This window comes from Drosophila serrata, unplaced genomic scaffold (genome assembly GCF_035046125.1).
Source record: "Drosophila serrata isolate PLE 108 unplaced genomic scaffold, ASM3504612v1 contig_334, whole genome shotgun sequence".
NCBI lineage: Eukaryota > Metazoa > Arthropoda > Insecta > Diptera > Drosophilidae > Drosophila > Drosophila serrata.
The window spans coordinates 1,999,661-2,018,035 of record NW_028257232.1 but is presented as its reverse complement, the minus strand read 5'-3'; the positions used below and the strand labels follow the sequence as shown (position 1 = coordinate 2,018,035).

General features: G+C 43.7%; 3 protein-coding genes across 4 annotated transcripts; all 3 read right to left on the bottom strand.

Moving 5' to 3' along the window:
• Nucleotides 1–1,694: 1,694 nt before the first annotated feature.
• On the bottom strand, nt 1,695–11,992 carry wech (tripartite motif containing 71 protein wech). Of its 2 annotated transcripts, none has more exons than XM_020947603.2 (5): nt 11,463–11,992; nt 7,848–8,145; nt 5,829–7,779; nt 5,610–5,762; nt 1,695–5,554 (listed from the first exon to the last, which is right to left on the bottom strand). In XM_020947603.2, exons 2-5 carry the CDS (start codon nt 8,069–8,071, stop codon nt 5,384–5,386), a joined length of 2,499 nt encoding a protein of 832 aa, XP_020803262.2. In that variant the 5' UTR covers nt 8,072–8,145; nt 11,463–11,992; the 3' UTR covers nt 1,695–5,383. The 2 variants fall into 2 exon arrangements, with proteins under 2 accessions (XP_020803262.2, XP_020803263.2); XM_020947604.2 differs by lacking the exon at nt 11,463–11,992 and adding an exon at nt 10,367–10,758.
• A 734-nt stretch (nt 11,993–12,726) lies between these two features.
• Nucleotides 12,727–16,142, bottom strand: Coop (Corepressor of Pangolin). The gene is made up of 2 exons (XM_020947621.2): nt 13,915–16,142; nt 12,727–13,850 (listed from the first exon to the last, which is right to left on the bottom strand). The coding sequence occupies exons 1-2, from the start codon at nt 14,138–14,140 to the stop codon at nt 12,955–12,957; spliced, it is 1,122 nt and encodes a 373-aa protein (XP_020803280.2). The 5' UTR covers nt 14,141–16,142; the 3' UTR covers nt 12,727–12,954.
• On the bottom strand, nt 15,994–18,373 carry LOC110180024 (mesoderm induction early response protein 1). The gene is made up of 3 exons (XM_020947625.2): nt 17,522–18,373; nt 16,838–17,448; nt 15,994–16,760 (listed from the first exon to the last, which is right to left on the bottom strand). The coding sequence occupies exons 1-3, from the start codon at nt 18,282–18,284 to the stop codon at nt 16,344–16,346; spliced, it is 1,791 nt and encodes a 596-aa protein (XP_020803284.2). The 5' UTR covers nt 18,285–18,373; the 3' UTR covers nt 15,994–16,343.
• Between the last annotated feature and the right edge of the window lie 2 nt (nt 18,374–18,375).

Below are 18,375 nucleotides of genomic sequence, written 5' to 3'. Positions count from 1 at the left end.
CTTTTTGCACTAAGTACGCTTAATACTTAATTAAAAATGCAGCTAATCTTGGGTATCTAGTTTTTAATTATGGTCTAACTGATATTTACTAAAAGTGCATTTTTATTTAATAATAAACCAGATAGCGATCAAGCAAGAACTTACTATCATTACTACAAACTACTTTGTAGTTTGGACTGTTACGTGAGTGGTTAAGATTATAAGCTATCATTATCGAAACACTAAGCTCTTACAATTTTAATTATTCAAAACTAGTTTATTATCTTGGAACGTTTAAGTATACTTTTGGGCTTTAAATCTATCTTCATCAAGCTTTAACAGCAAGCAATCTCATTCGAATACAAAACCTGGTTTATAAAAATATTGAAAATCGTTGTAAATATTGTATTTATATAGTACATTTATTTCCAGTAATGATAATTATCTTCAAATTCAAAATATCAAAGTGTACGATTTCATTTCGATATGATCCTTGCTGGCCAGCCAATAATTGGTAAATACCACTAGCAAGACTCCTTTGAATAGACTTCCTTCAGAAAAATATTCATAGCATACATTCGTGTTGAAATAATTTCCCAAATGTTAATGTTACCCCAAGTAAAAGAAATAAAAGAAAACTAATTTCCACAATTATTAGTGTATAATTTATTATTAAATATGTTATAAAATTTGTTTATCGTATAAAATATACTCTTATTCTTGTCTCGTCAAGTCCACATCTATATGTATATATATACAATATATATATATATATATTGGGTATATAAATATGTATGTGTATGCATGTATATAGAAAAATGACCAAGCCACGCTTCGTAGTTGCCCGTTCGCTTTTCGTTCACTATTTTCTTTTTAATGTTTATTTTTTGTTTATTTGACATTTACAATTTTAAACTGCAACTCGTTATTGAATCTGTCGCTTGATTTTGGTAGATTTCCTTTAGCTTTCGGCAAATATACATATATGTGACTTACGTAGCTGCTTACTGGTGGGTGTACCTAGTACCCTCACTTCCCTACATAGGTATATGCTGAGTGGGGGTGAGTGAGAATGTATGAGATAATTTTGCGTATGCCGAGAACTTGGCCTCTATATATGAATATATGTATGTTTGGATATCCCGAAGCAAATCATAGTTGAAGGAGAAGAGTGGGATGTTTTCCATTTTCTAGATATATGCATGTATGTAGTAGTGTTTGTGGGGATTAGTCTATGTATTAAGTAACTATGTAAGTATGTGACTATGCGAATAAATGTGGTTAGTATGCTGTCGGTCCTTCGATCCTCTATGAATATCCTTGCAGTATGCAGTACTTTTTGCTATGCGAAACCAGTAGCTGGCACTATCAATATTTTCCTTATGCTGCTCTGCGCACTCTCCGATCGAAATCTATATATGCTTTAACTTTAAACTTAAAACTGTGTGTGTCGTCGTCTGATCCTGGCTTAAAATTTAAATTTGTACTCGTTTTGTACTCAATTGCTCCATAATTATTACATTTGTGTTTAGTAATGTGTGTATGTGTATGCGTAGGTTTGATTACTTCCAAATACCATAAAAAAAATAGAATTTAGATACAATCTGTTGTTGTCGTCTCATTTTGTGTTGGATTTGGGTTGAACTTAATTGCTAAAGGATTTTGACAAAATATAATTATGATCGTAGGTAAGTAAGTATGTATAATTTTAGAGATTTTGCTTTGTATAATATAGTATTAATGAAATCATTTCTCTGTGCTTGCCGAGAATTGCTTGTTGTTGTTATTGTGTCATTAAAAGTTTTACTCAAAATTGTATTTTGATATAAGAGTTCAATCCTTTTTCTTCTCTTTTTGCGTTCTTTTTATTTCAATTTTGTTATGTTTTAGCATCGTCAATCGATTTGTTTATATATAAAAAGAGTTGCTTAATCAATATGTATCTTAGGGTTTACTTTTGAAAATCATTCGCACATCTTCAGGGATCATTCTTAGTCGTTTCTCCTTATTTTCTCACTATTTTCTTAACCGCTAAGTACGTAATACGAAAAAAATTGAATACCTGATTTAAGTTTTGGATTCGTTTTAGTGTTTTTTAACTTTAGTTAAGTTTAGAGTTTAGAGGCTATGTTTTAATGAGCATTCTGCTTGCTTTTAGAATTAATTGTTGGTTCGGGCAAACTTTTGTTTAGTTTTGTTTGGTGTTTTTTGGAATATATTCGGTTTATTTTTAAACAAAAATACCTGCTTGCAATTGAATTAAGAGTGTTTGTGTATATTTTTTGGTATGTACTTTGTTGTAAAGAGTTTCTTCAATTAACTATTTAATGCGTAGGCTTTCTTTGAATGTTGTGTGTAACGTAGAGCTGGAGGAAAATAGAAGTTATCATCAGTGCATCAAAAACAATCAAAGCTGATCGATAAACATCCATATTCGTCCTTCTTTAATGTGTAATGAGTGTAGTGTTTTTTTTTTTTTTTTGTAAGTTATTGGTTTATGCTTTTTTATTCCATTTGATTCTTAAGCCTTTGGCAAATTGTTCTCTATATTCTCATGACTTTTAGTTTTAGTAATTGTTTGTTGTTTTGTGTTTAACATACTTTAGTATAGTCTATAGATATATAATATATATATATATGTTTAAATGCTTCTTATTTTGAATTATGGCATTCTGTATTCTTGCTTAGATCGCAATAATTTCATCCCTTCTTTATAAATTTACTTTTTTAAGCTTGTAGTTTATACTACTTTTAATATTTTTTTTTCTTTTTTGTTTTTTTTTTTACACAATTTCTAAACTGTGGCTTTTAGAAAACGGCGCTCATTTGTAATGATATATAAGTATTTAGTTCTTTAGTATTGTTTTTATTTTAGTAGTAAATCTCACACAAATATAAAATATGGCATTCTCTCAGATGTCGTCGCTAGGCCCGATACGGTTACGATACGATATATACATATATGATATATATACACATATGTGTTGTGGGATGATGCTTTCGGCGTGCTCTGAATGTGTGCGAGTTATTTTTTTAATATTTGGATTTGAATAATGATTCGATCTGGATCACAAGAAATGAACGGCGCTTCAAGGTTTACGGTTTACGATTTTCGATTTTACGATTCACGATTTACTATTACCGATTTCCGATTCATAAATCGGCGAATTATCGATTAAAAATGAGGTTACGACGAGTATGTTATGGCGATTCGTGTGGGGTTGACTAAACTAAACTAAGGTGTAAAATAATTACGATATCTACTCTCTATATAGCTCTAAGTATGTAGGTAGGTCGACCCCCTCCTTCGTCTGTTTGCATTCTGCGATCTGGTGTATATATTACGTGTATATATATAAATATTGTATATGTTTTTTGTTGCCATCGCTCTCGTAGAGCCTTCTAGCATTTTTGCATCATTATTTTTAGGTATGGTTAGTTTTTTTTATATTATTTTAGGGTTGTTTTGCTTTTGTTTTTAGTTTTTTCTTTGCGCATTTTATGCAATGTTGCTTTATTCGTGGAAGGAGTGTAGCTATGTATTCTCTCTCTCTCTCTCACACATCTTTCTCAATCTCTAAGGTCGGGTTTTTGTTTAAAAACACAAGTACAAAGAATATAGAATGAACGTTTTAAAAAACAGGTAAGGTAAGAACATAACGTAAACTAAGTAACTAAGTTGGCTTAATGCATTTGCAATTTTTTCACCAGGATCTATATAGCCTAGAACAGTACCTAGTGTCTGTTTTGTGTGTATATATTTGCTAGTAAAAATCGATCCCCTCCAAAGACAGATAATTCAGCTAATTCAGCTAATTCATTCATTGTTTTTCCTTTACTTTACATGCTTTGTTTCTTATTTCTGGTTGTTTCTTGTGTTTCTTTTGCGAGGAACATGTCACCTAAAATGTGTATTCAATACGCCCATACATTGTATATTGCTCTGGATTTTTCCCATACGTTTTTCACTATGCCACGCCCCCGCTAAGTCTACTAAATGCTAATGAACACATTGAGTCAAAAATTATGATAATTTTCTTCGTTACTTCTGTTTGCTTTAGCTAACACCTCTCCTCTACTACCGCCTGTCCTTCTTAATTACAAAACGGAAAGCCCTGCCTGTGATGCTTGCACAAAAAGCGCTGGATGAAGATGCGGAACTCGATATTGGATGTGGATGTGGATGTGGATGGGGATGTGGATGTGGGTGCGAATGAAGTATAATGTCAGTTAAACTCGGTTTTGTCAGCTATGCCCATGATTAATGACTTTATGATCGGAATTCTATAGGTATAGTTGTGTGTTAAGTTAAGCTATGTTAAGTTACTTTACGTTATATCAATGTCATTGCAATTTTTGAGTGTTGTTCACGTTGTTTTTTGTTTTATTTTTTGGCCTCACCATAATATATGGTTCTTTTAGTTGGCTCCGAAATTGCGGTTTAGTTTTAATCAGTCTTTGTTAAAAAGTTCAACCAAAAAGTCAGCGGGTTCCTTCCATTGTTTACTTGTTTTTTTCTTTGTTTTGCTTCGCTTTGCTCTTACAAAGTTCGTGTACTCACTTGCTCAGTCTCAATAATATAAGAAATCAGTATAAAATACATACAAATATCGCGGAAAAAATAATTAATTTAAAAACAGAACAGTTTAAGGACAAACAAATTACGAATATAATACAGTCATCAATACCATACTCCGCACAAAGTCTGCTAACTCTTGTCGAACCAAAAGATACAAAAAAAAAAGAACATATATCATATATACCCCTATATAGTAGTTATCTCTCGCTCATCTTTCCGCTAAGCAAACGATGCCATAAAAAACGCACTCTCCATCAGCTAGCAAACTGCCTTTTCAGTCTAACTAACAGGTATTTGAATATTTTCATCTAGTAAATGGTTCGAGAGTTTACCCCCTTTTTGCTTTATCCTTTTCACTAGGTCCTGAATGCTCCTCGGACTATCTATCGCCTACTGCTAATTGTCTCCTATATCCTATATGCTTCCTCTGAAGTTTTTTCAATCTAGTTGGTTGTTTGGGGCTTGCTCTTATATATTCGCTAGATATATATATTGTATGTATAGGCATACGCGTCCGGTAGATATCTAGATATCTGTAGATACATATGTGTAATTCGTATTGTTGTATTGTGTAAGTTACCAGAATCGTAACCATTATTTATCTTAAGCATTATCGAGGTAATCGTTGTAGCACTTAAGCTAAAAAATTTTCGCTAATTTTCCCATGCTCTCCGGAATTTTCTTCTACTGATTCTTATCCCTTTCGATCAAACGGCTCCTGTTTCCATTTTTGTTCTTTGTTTCTTTTCAATCTGATCTTATCTCCTGTGGTGTGTGTGTGTGTGTGTAAATGGTCTAAAAAAGATCAACACTCACTAACCTAACTTAGAATACGTGCACAAACCGCTTGTAAGGGTTAGACCCTTCCTTGGAGTCTGGCGACAGTTCAATGAGGAATACAATTCGACCGTCTGGCATTAGTGCCACATCGCAGGTTCGATCCTTCTCGTCCAGCGTCGGCGGCATTAGCGGATTTATCGAGGGACGCACCTCAATCTGCAAACGTAGTGATTAGCGGATGTTTCTTATATGTGCAAAATCTTAAACTTACATCCCACATAAAGTCCAAGTTCTGATTAAAGACCAGAATGCGTTGATTCTTTGAATCGGCCACTATAATGCGGCCCTCGTCGTCACAGCACAGGCCCGATGGCCGATTGAACTCGTGGAAGCCCGAGCCCTCGTGTCCCTTGACGGACAGGATCTGCAAAACAGAGATATCACGAATTAGTATCCACGAAATGAACTAATATATATAAAGCAAACTCACATCGTTAATGTCAGGATCAATCAGGTAGAGGCAGTGGTTGTCAAAGTCAGACACAATTATGTTGCCCGTGGGCGTATAGCAGACGCCTCGTGGCGAGGCAATCCCCTTGGTCTGCCCATGGTTGTCGAACACTATCTGGCGGATAAAGCGACCCTCTGAGTCGAACTGCTGGATGCGATGATTGCGGGAGTCGGTGACTACGATCTGACGACGCGAATTCACGGCCACATCCCACGGATACTGGAACTGGCCGTACTCCTTGCCATAGCTGCCAAACTTAAGCAGGAAGACGCCGCTGGCAGTGAAGATTTGCACGCGATGGTTGTCCTTGTCCACCACTATGATACGATTATCCACGTCCACACATATTCCGGCGGGCAAATCGAACTCGCCATTACCCACGCCCTTGCGACCAAACTTGAACTTTAAGGAGCCGTCAGGGTTGAAGACCTGAACGCGATTATTGCGACGATCCGAAACCAGTACATGGCCCATCTTGTCAACGCACAGGCCCCAAGGCCGGCTAACCTGTCCATCCTCATGGCCCTCGGTGGCAAACGACAGCGACAGGGCATTTGAGTTACGCACTTTGACCAGATCCATGCAACCGGGAATCGCTTGCGTCGTTCGTGGTGCACTGAAGTGGAGTCCCGGTGAGCTGCGCAGTCCATTGAGCTCCCAGTCCAGAGCGGCACTGGACATGCCGCAGGCACTGCCTCCTCGCGGCTGCATGATGGGCGACGGGATACGGAAACTGTTGTCGCGCAGTAGGGGACGTCGGACATTCGTTGAGGCCACACTCAGCGGATTGTTAGGCAGATTCATGCCAAAGGCCATGTCCATACCGTTGCCAACGCCCACGTTACCAACTCCACCGCCAACTGGGCCAACACCAACGCCCACAGATGCGGCAACGGCAGCAACGGCACTCACGCTAGAGACGGTCGGCACAATACCATTGCTGCTGGAGACGATGGGCAAGTTCTTGTCGTCGACCAGAATGACACCACCTTGGTTGCGAATGTCCTGCAGCAGACTGTAGTCGGGGGGAGCGAAGGCAAAGACCTCCTGCTTTGGCTGCAAATCCTTGTAGATGCCGGCAAACTGCTCCATCTGTCGCTGGCCATTGGTCAACTTCATGGCAATCTCAATTTGATCCATATTGCAGGCATTGTCCGCCACCTTGCTGAGCATGTCGGAGGTCTCGGATAGACCGGCGAGGGCCGACTTTAAGCCTGCCATCTGATCGTGCAGAATGGCCAAGCGGCGCTGGCGCAGCTTCTCGACAAAGTCAAGGAGAAAACGCTCGCGATCCTCGATGGCAATGATGAACTGACGGAAGGCCTTGCGTATATTATCACTCAGCTCGCTGCAGTTGCGCTCGATCAGCCGGATAAAGGCCAGCGCCTTGTCGATGCTGCTCTTAATGCAGCGTGTCCCCACCTGGCTGCTCTCGATGGCGCCCTCCAGCTTCTCCTTAGACCCGACCATAAAGCTCTGAATGGACGCATAGCTGTGTTCCTTGTGCTCATGCAGGGTGCAGCATTGACACACCAGCTTGCGGCAGTAATCGCACACGTAGCGCAGCATCTCGTTGTGTATGTCGCAAATAAAGTTGCCGCTGGGCGGTGTATGCACATTCGCGGAGATCCCGCCCGTGGGCGAGGCTCCAATGGGCGTCGGAAGGGAGACGATAGAATGGTTGGAGGACAGAGGACTGTTCCGGTGCTCCCTTAGGCAGTCGTTGCACATGAACTCGTTGCACTCCAAGCACCGTATTGAGGCGCTCACCTCACACCAGCCGCAACTAATGCTCGAATTATTTGATGATTCGGGTGACATTTTTGGATTGCTGCGTGCACCGCTGCCGATGGGACCTATGCTGAAGTCGCCGTGCGTTTCTAGGCCGCCCAAGAAATTGTTGATGAAGAAGTCCGTACGTGGTGGCGAGCTGTGAAGGATTAAAAAGTATTTATCTTAGTTATTTGTCATTTAGTTAGCTTGAGTAAGCACACTCACCTCTGACCCACATTCGAGAGCATCCCCACATTGAGATCCCAGGCGGGAAAGCTATCGAGAATGCCCGCCAGTAGCCGCTCGGAGGAGTTGCTGGCATTGCTGCTAACGCTGCCGCCGCCACTACCATTGGCCGTTGAGGAGGAGTTGGCCACGCCATTGGCGCTCGGCGCATTGCTGCTGGCCATTTGTTGCGGAACCGAATTGTTTGACAAAAGTTCCATCATAAGAGTAATGTTGGTGGTGAGATCACGTTTCTATAGCACAAGGCGGCAGTCGTGGATGCAAAGGCGCTTTTCCGCTATAAATGTGAGCAAAGTTTTTCCGTGAAAGAACTGTTGAAGGATATAGGTTTTTTTTTTTTCTTAGAGCCAAAGCCAAGATCGATCGATCGATTGTGTTTTCTAAACAGCGTTTGAAACGCGCGCGATGATACGTCGTCGGTTGCCGAGGGGAAGCAGCTAACTAAATTGGCTAGGGAAAAGGTGCTGCATTAAGTAGTCCCAAAGCAGGCATGCAGCTGCATCTTCCAGCGTCTTAGGTAGCGAGGAAAATCCCCCTACCGACCCTTGATCCTTTAAGCAGGCCCGTCCCCGAATCCGAGGAAAATGCAATGCAACCCGAGGAGTGGCAGCTGTGTGGCGCGAGCAGCCGCAGCAGGTCAGATTTGTATGTCTGTGTATGTATCTCTTTGTATCGAGAAGACGCACAATCCTGAAATCCTGGAATTTAAAAATCAGCCACGCATTTTGTCTAAATTTATGAGCCGAAAATGGCCAACTTTTCGCGCGCAATTCTTGTGAATTTGGCTGTACTTCAGAAGGATATAAATATATGTATCTATATACCTCACTTTTTGGTAACCCAGATACCAGAGCTTGGTAATTCCCTGCTACTCCTGCTGCCCTCGAAAGCGAAGAAAAACAAACGATACACGACGGCGCTGGGTTGGGATTAGAAAATGAGAACCCACCCCTGGTGGAGCACACTCCACCTTATCGCGTAGCGTAACCCCAGCATTTCCACCCACCCACCACCACCTCACTCCGTCGTCTGCAGTGCGCAAGCGACTTTTCCGGCTAAGGGGTGGAGGAGAAAGTCGTAATAGAAACAACAGACGGACAGAACTGGTTGCCATCTTCAAGACGTCGAGCAACGTACGCCCAATCAACCAAGCCGACCGACCGACTTTCATCCCCTCAAGCAGGAGCAGGATTCCGAGGCGACGACGGCTTCTTCTACACTCCGCCAAAAACCTGATGACCCAACGAACGACCGAACGTGTTCCTCACTCATCCTGATTTCGGGTAATTCGAGTTAATTTATAGCCTAACTTCAAGGGTGGGCCTAAAGACGAATCCCAGTTCTACTGGCGGACTTGCGATAATGTTAACCTGGGAAGGTGGTAAAGGGTTGCCGATTGTTTGGGAGGGGGGTTTTAAGACAAGAGTTCCCTTCCAGCAAAAAAGGATCAAATGAATTTATTAACTCTGCATCTCTTTATGTGAATTTTAAGACAATTTTATGCAATTTTGGGGTATGTCAAATTTGGGATAGTGTACGGGGAAAGTATTTTAAAGTATAGTTTATTTCTCATTACCTCTGAATTTATTTATGGATGATGAAATTAAAAATCCAAACCTCATTTTTAGCCATTTGCTTTATAAAATATTCCAGGACCTCATTAAAAATGGATTTCTTAAAAACCATATCTAGCCTATCTAGGCAACTAAAAGGAAGAGATTGCATTGATTTTGATTGCTAATTATTTCATGGAAAGGAAACGAACGAATCCTGGTGAATCCTCCAATCAATACTTTAGAACTCTACTTTGATCCTCTATTTCCATAACGTAACAATGCGACGCCCTTAGGTAAAGAATGCAATTCAAGGATATTTTCGAACCGTGTAGACAGCAGCAGTAAGAACAACAAAAACAACAACAATGACAACAGCAGGAACAGGACGAAGAAGAGGACGAGAAATATAAATAGGAGGAGGAGGAGGCAGCGGCTAAACTACCCTTGTCACCCTTGAACATTTTCCATTGAAACTGGTCTGCTGTCTCCGAGTCGCAGGACGTGGAAAAAAACACGACCAAGAAGTTAAAGTCCTTTCAAACACACACACACAGACACATCGGTACCCGTACTTGTGCGCCTGTGTGGGTTCTGTGTACGTGCAGGCGAGGATACAACGACTACGACGCAAATTATAACGGGGGATGAGGACGAGGGTTGTATTTACACACAAGTTTCTCTACATGTCCGTTTGTAGGTGGTTTCTGCGCCGCAAAAATCGTGTATATTTGTATATTTGTGTATGTATATTTTGAAACAAGCAAATACAAAAAAAAGGCTGGGGGCAAAGTTGAGAGGAATCTCTTGCGAAATCTTCTTTGCTTGACTTGCAAAAAATCAATATTTTTGCTTTCGGAAATTAAAAGTTTATTTATTTTATTTTCCAGTGATAGTTCCTCTCCTGCAACGCCCCTAGAAGCTGCTTTTCTTTCCCGTACACACCTTTTTTAGCAGCCACATGCAAGTTGCCGTTATTGTTGTTGTTTTGAAGTTTCTAGCGTTTGTTTTTCTCGATTTCCTTTCTCCCGTTGTTATTTCGCTAATTGATTCGATTTCGTATTTGATTCGGTTTGAATTTGATGCGGTTTTCGTTTTTATTTTCGTTTTTATTTTCAGCAAATTTTTGTCCGTTTGCTCCCGACATTCGTGTATTCCTTATTCCGACTGAGGAAGAAGATACATCCGAAAGCAACACCAAACCCGAAAACACAACATAACACACTCAATCTCAATGCTCTCTCGCTGTCTCTGTTGCTTTATTCATCATCATCATCATCATCATGAAGCCTAAACAAAAAAATAATAAACTCAAATGTATCTCACAGTTTTTTGATTTTGATGTGCGCGCGCGCTTCTAAAATGTCGCTCTGACCAGTGTTGCCATTTTATGACCGCCCTAAAAGCCAGATTCTGAGCAAAAATATAGCTAAATATAAAAATATAAATTGCCAAAATTACCCAGATTCACTCCAAAGACAGCACAATTTGGTAATTGAAAATCTCGAGATCTAGTTAGAAAATAACTTAATTAACGCCAAAGCCATTTCCAATTTTAAATATGCTAGATCTAGCCAACAATAAGCTAAACTGGCAACACTGGCTCTAACTCTCTTCTTCCGCTCTCCTTTCGTGCGCTCTCTCTCTCGCTCTCACCTTGGCACGTACATATATATATGTACATATGTACATATTGTATGCACATTTTTATCTTCTATTTATTTTCACTTATGCCGCAAAGAACTGCAGTAAAATGCAACCAACTGAGAGGGTCGTGGCATTAGTTAAGCAGAATGCACTGTTTTTAGCCCTAAACAATCGAGTCTACTGATTAAATGTCCCAACAGGCTCATCACAGTAGCTAATAGGATAATGGCGTCCGATTTTGGCTAGGGTGTTTGAAAGAGTATATTGGTTCCCTCACTCACCGCAATGCTATCTCAATACTTATTAAGCTTCCTTAGCCCCAATGCATCTCAAAATCCATTTTAGCTCTTTCTATCAATTTAAATTTCTACAACTGCATTTGTTTTCCACTCACTTGTCAAATTCATGCACTCTTCGCGATCACAGGGTATCCCATAGTTGTCACTTTGCTTGCTGTTGCTTTCTCCGTTCGTTCTTATTCGTTTATCTCATGCGTGTGTTTGATCGATGTAGAAAGCTATCGAAATCTTTGGAAAACTTCTATAGTTGTTGTTTTTGTTTACAGATTGTTTACATTTTCCCCGGCTCTGCGGCGTAGGTTGTAGTACCACCTCGTGCACTTTTCCTCCTTCAATTAAAAGCCATGAACAATTGCCGCCCTTGTTGTATGTGTGCGGATTTGGCGCGTCTGCTTCTCCGGTTTTATTTATGTACTTCGGCGGGCGTGTTCCGACTGCAGGTTTGTTTGGCTTAATCGAACACTTCCAATTCTGACCCACTTATTGTGGCGAGGACTAGGACTCGAAATCGGCTCGAATTTCTCTCCAACCTTCACGCACGCATTTAACCATCAAACTGTAAAACTCATGCCCTCATGAGGCATGCAATGCTGCCGTTGTTTTTTTGTTCTCTTATTTTTGCCCCTTCTTCGGTGAGAGTATTGGGCATATGCGACTATTCAGAGAACGCTAGGTCTGGCCACACTGTCTCCGATCTGTCGACTTTAATAAAAGATCTTTATCCAGAATGTAATTTCCTTCTCAATAGAATCATTTTAAAATAAATATGGCTCTATATAATCATTCTTAATAATTATGGAAGTATGTGTTTTCAATCTATTATGTATACGAAAGCAGGTAAAGGGATACTAATTAGCTAAGGAAATTACGTTCAGTTCACATTTTAGTCTTTTATATTTCCCCTAGAACTCTCCGTCTAGTTACTATTTCTAATTAGAGCATTTAAAAGCCGTCTTTTTATTGCTCATTTCCACCCAAAATGAGTACTCTGAGAGAGCTGAGAGAGAGAGAGAGAGAGAGAGACTTGAAATTGTTGTGGAAGGGGGCAGGGAGAGAGAAAGAGAGACACCACCGGATGACGATGAGACCGGTGGTTTGTTGTTGTTGTTGCAGGAAGAATACACCCTTAAGGAACTCGTTTTGCACTGAAAAAAAATTCATAGGGAGTCACCTAAAACCAGCCGTGGCCGTAGATAATTTGAAAATAGACAACTGGGAACTAGAAACTGCGGGCGGCGGGCATGGGCGCGGCGAGCAGGTAAAATGCGCAGGTGCGCCGGAACGGGACAACCACAGGTAGGTCCAATTCGGCTATCCTGTGTAGAAGACAACAAGTAATTACGCTGGTATTTCTCAATATTCTATTTGAAAACGTATGTATGTATATATTTAAGGATGTACGTACTACAGGCTATATGGGATGTATTCAAGTGTTTGTGTGTGGAGGAAGGAAGGCGGCCGGAATACTGATTACATGCTACGTATGTATGCAGATCCACGGGTTAGTCAGTCGCGTTCTTATAATACTGTAAGCTAAGCTTATAACGTACACATTATCCCCTATTCCCGGCAGCGTGAATAACGGGATCAGCCGAACTCCAGCTCCTCGATAAGGACATTCTGCAGCTTCTGGCGCACGCGCAGCCGCCGGCGCTCGTCGAGGCGTTGGAGGAAGGGCATTAGACTGAGCAGGAACATGCGATCCGCCTCATCCTGCAGATCGCCGCCGGTGGGCTCGGTATTGGTGGTGGCATCCATGCTGATGTACTTAAAGGGCAGATCCGCCACGTTCGGAGACTGCGACATGGATGAGGCGGATGCCTTGGCATCCGGCTCGCTTTTCAGGCTATGACTTAGACTACGGCTGGAGGTGTTGCTAGTACTATGGTTGTTGTTGTGGTTGGTCTTCACCTTAGCCTGCTCAATTTCCTCATCGTCGTCGTCCAGCACTTCGATGGTGAAATCGCCAGGATTGTCCGGCTCCACCCGCTTGCCACGCTCCTCCTCCTGGTTCTCCGAAGCGGCATCCTCGTCAAAGTCATCGTCATCCTCCTCTTCCTCGCCCACGCCAGACATTTCTTCCTGATCCGTGTGCTGCTGCGGCTCAAGCTTAACCCGCTTACTGTCCGGCGGCTGGCAATCACGATCCTCGAAGAAGGAGCTAATGTCCGAGAAGCTCGGCTGATGTAACTCCGAATCGTAGCTGTCGCTCAGTTCACAGATGGGCTCCGTGGCCACCAGGGGCATGGAGTCATACTTGTCCACTCCCAGGACATTATTGTTTTCTGACCAGTGTCCAGGCGGATGCTTCTTGCTGCTGCTCCGCGTCTGACGCATAATATTCTCATGAACGGCGGGCTCCATGAAGCGCATGTCGTTGTAGAAGCGCCATGACGAGGGCGTCTCATTGGACAGGTTATTGCGGATGTACACCTTGCGAAAGTTGTCCCTAAGGTGGCCCCACTTGATGCGGCAGATGTCAGCTGCGGGGAAGGAGGAGAAACTGTTAGGCAACTGGCACCAAGAGCTATCTCTGCAGTTACTCACCCGGAAGATTCACATCCTGGCCCACCTCGAACCAGATGGGCGTGATGTCGCTGCGCTTCTGGCCATTGGCATTGTTCCGCAGCCACAGCATGGGGCGACGCGAGACGGCGGCAATCAGCCGCTTCACCGTCTCAATGGGCAGCTTCGCGGTGTTCGTGAAGGCAAAGGTGGCCGCGGAGACGGCCGAGGCCGCCACCGACGATGACGCATTGTAGGCCAGCTCCATGAACGATCCCAGGCCAGCTCCAAGTCCGATCACTATCCGATTCCAATTCCGTATTTCCCAGCAAGCGACTCGCGCAGCTCAAGCGCTCAGTCAGCACTGAAAATACAAAAAAATACGGGCGAGCGAGCGCGACCACGACCACGCGAATGTTGTACGGAACCAGTTTACGTGCCTTTTAGGCGACGGCGAAGGCGGTGCCAAAAGAGAACCGGCGAGGAAAGAGCGACTCAAGCAACACCAGCGGCAGCAGCAACAGGCTTTGCCACGAACCGAGGAGCAAGAAGAAGCAGCGCAGAACCCCAAAGGCAGGCAGGCAGGCAGGCAGTAGCAACAACAACAACAACAACAAAGGCAACTAAAGCAGCAGCCGTCTCTGGTCTCTGGCAATATTATCCGGATGTAAAGCTTCCGCTGGCCGCAACGCAACTCACTGCTGGCTGCTTGTGTCGTATTTGCGCGCTTTACGGTTGTTAACTTCGCCGTCGCTTCAGTGCCCGCCGTAACGAATCCAATATGCTCTGCCAAAAGGCAGTAAGGGCATCTGACACGCGGAGCGCATCGACCTGAGCAAACATGTCTCCTTGCCGCACATGTTGTCTCCCTCTAATCAAGCCCTTCTTCCCACTGAGTATGTGTCTGTGTGTGTGTGTGGAGGAAAGAGCATCCTTAGCCAGGCGACAAGCCTGCCTTAAATGCCTGGACTTGGACAGTGTAGCGCATGGTATATGCGCGGTGTAGCGTACTTTTGTTTATTTTTATCAAAACTGGATTTTACTACGGTCGGCTGGCGGCTGGTGGCTGGCCTGGCATGGAAATGGAAATGGAGCTGGAGTGAACGTAAAAAATTCACGCCACGCCACGCCAGTGGGAGCACTGGCGGAAAAGAGAGAACGAGTGAGTGTGTGTTTGTGTAAGTATGCCGCTTGCCTGTGCGGGTGTGTGTTGGATGGGAACAAAAGCTCCAGCTGGAAACTTCGTCACGATCGTGAGCCTGGAACCTGGGGCCTTCTTCTTTATGCATAAGTATTCATGGATGTACATACATAAGTACATACGCGATGTCTCCCCTGTATCCGTTGTCCGTATGTACCACCCAGCTTGCACGTTTCGAGGCATGTCTCATCCCTCTTCCTTCTCTTGCCGCTCCAGCGAAAATGCAAGTGAAGCAGATACGAGAATTGGCGACCGGGGCTTCTTTTATCAGATCGGCAGCTTTGCCTTGCGGTCGAGCTTCTCTTCTTTCCAGCTTGACATTTGATCCTCGCCGCAATGTATACATATATGTACACATACAAACATAACCAACCAAACATTCACATAGCCGGCCAATAAGTGGAACCCAACACCGTAATTGGCCATTTTCAAGAACCTCTTGGCGAAGAAAACTGCAGAAAAAGATCTCGCATGCGAGGCATACATACATACATACTGAAAAGTACGGGGACCGGTTTTGGCTACCAATCCGGTAATTTTTAACGGAATTCCTCAGGCCAGGCCATCTGGCGTTGCCATTGAAATCCAGGATCGATTAAAAAATTACTTTTTAAGGGGACATGAAACATACAAAATAAAGTGGTTGAATTAAGGTAAAGGAAATTTTTAACAAACATGTACATATGTATATTAAAAAAAAAGGAAAAAACTGCTTTTAAATATTAAAAAAAAAAAAAATTAATACTTTAAAAGGATATTCAATTATGAAAAGGCAAAAGTATGATAAAAATTGCAGAAAACTAAACTAAAAGACTGTGAAGATGGATATTTAATTCGAATAAAAGCTTTCTTAAATTATTAAATAATAATAAATATGTTCACCCAATTTGGTCAAGAATTGATATAATTGACTTTACAGATTTACATACACACACGAATTACATTTATTGACAGTTAACGAAAATATATGTATACTTTATACAGTATCTTATGCAAGCGATAAGTACTTGGTTCCGGAATCCACACATGAACATGTAACAAATAGACGAATCACAAACACACTCTTAACAATTAAGAAATTCATGTACGGGGCTTTTGAGAGATTTAAAAATCTGGAATATATATGTTTCAGACATATGGGTTATACTCTACACGTACTGTATGCATATTTATAATGAATGGTAATGGTAATGGTCATGTTGTCCGGTCCAGCGCCTGCGCCCGGTAATGAACGTGATGGTGATGATGATTATGGCGACGATGTCGTCTTTCACATAGCGGCCAGGTTCGGTTCCTTCTCCACGTTGGTATCCTCATCTTCCAGTGGCAGCGAACCGGATGTGCCACGCTTGCGATTGCCACTTGATTGTGGTGTCGCAGCCGCTTGTCCTCCCGTCATGATGGAATAGTTCTTAGAGGACTTTCGTAAACTAACGCCGGGGTCTTTATCCAAAACCACAAGCTCGCCATTGCTGTGACCATTGCTGCTCTGCGGGGAGCAGCTGCTATTGCTGTTACCGGCGCCGTTGCCAATCCCATTGCCATTCCCATTTCCAGCGCCCGCCTCATTGATAAAGACGTCCATGTGATCGATGGTGTCGTTTAGGGCAAAGCTTTGGTCCCGCCGCTCGCTCTTTTTCCACAGATAGTAGAAGTGGACCAGTTCGCGCATGGTTCGCGTGCGCACCTGAAAGAGCCCAACGATCATCGCAGACACACAGATTACTTACTGGGGCGGTCGGCGGGCGATGGACGGTGCTTTACCTGGTTCTGTCGTATCTGAAGGAAGTCCTTGCCGAACTTATGGATGCCCTCCTCGAACTTTAGGCACTCGTCCTCTGACCAGCTGCTCATGGTATCGCTGCTAAGAGGCAGAACGTTTATGCGCTTGCGACGTAGCGCCTCCTTGAAATCGTAGCCGCATTGGACGAGCAGATGTAGCGCCTGTTCGTTGTCCTTCACCACGGACTCCTGATCGCCCACTGCTAGCGGCCTAGACGACGTGGCGGGAGGAGGAGCCGGAGGCGCAGCCGCTGGAGGAGCTGCCTCGTCTGCAATTATCGAGGCAACAGAAGCTTCATCCCCTGCCAATGAGTCGGCGCCCTCCTCGGGCGGAACTGTGACTCGTGTGTCCTGAATTTTGGCCAGATAATCCTCCACCTCGCGTTCACTGACCTGGCTGGGTTCCCAGATCAACTGATCCTCGTTCTCGTACGGCAATATGTCGCCGTATTGCGAGAGGCCTTCAGGTATCTCCGCCTGATAGTCATTGCCCACCATTATGATCTTTCTGGCATCGTCCATCGACTCAGACTCGCTGTCCTCCTCCTCCTCGTCGGCTTCTACTTCGTCGAACAGCACCTGCAGAGGTGTGACTGCAAAAGTGTTACATAATCGTAGTTAGTGATCCCCTCCTAATCTTATATTGATAAATAGTTTCAAACCTACATCGTTCGACGTTCTCGACGCTAGAGGTGGCCAGATCTGCAAAGGACTCCTCCGGGTACAGGTCGAGCAAATGAGAGCGATGCGGCAGCCTGGTAGCTGCTTCAGACGACGGTGGCGGGAGTGGTGGCGGCGCTTCATCAGTGTCCATGGAAGCATCTCCTGTTTCCAACACTGGCTCTTCCTCCTTTTCTTGTAGCTGCTCTGGTTGATCCTCATTGTTTGTTTGTTCTGAGTGCGAGACAACGCCCGACCCTGAAGTATTTGCAGTCTCTGTGTCCAGCTCCTGGTACTGCCGCTTGGTGGCACGTCGCGCCCTTCGCGAGGAGCTGCCGGAACGATTTAAATTGCCCACTGCCGGCGAGGACGCCATGCCACCACCGTACTTGGCCAACAGCTCCTCAATGGGCATCTCGCTCTCTTCGCGCAGCGTGGCTATCTCATCCTCGGCGCTGTGTGCCTCCTGATCCGCCAGAGCCTCCTCCTCATTCAAAGTAGCCTCGTCATCAAAGTCGTTGACCATCATATCGATGGTGGGCTCGAAGGTGGTGTCCGCCACCGAGGATGTCGGCGACATGGGCGGCTGAACGCTGGTGCTTGTGTTGTCCGAACTGGTAGCCGGCGATTTGCGACGCTCTCGCTCCCGCTTAGTGGGCGTTAACGATGACATTGTGGATGCGTCGCTGTGGGTCTGGCTGCCGGAGTCAGCTGACGCCTCGGAGGCGCTGTGCAAAGAGTGCTCCGAAGATTTCCCGGACTCCATCATTTTCCCTACACGCAGTGTGGCAGTGGCCAGAGCGCCAAAATATCTCCATTTCAGCGAGGCTCGATGCTCTGAATATGCCAGAGGTTTCAAA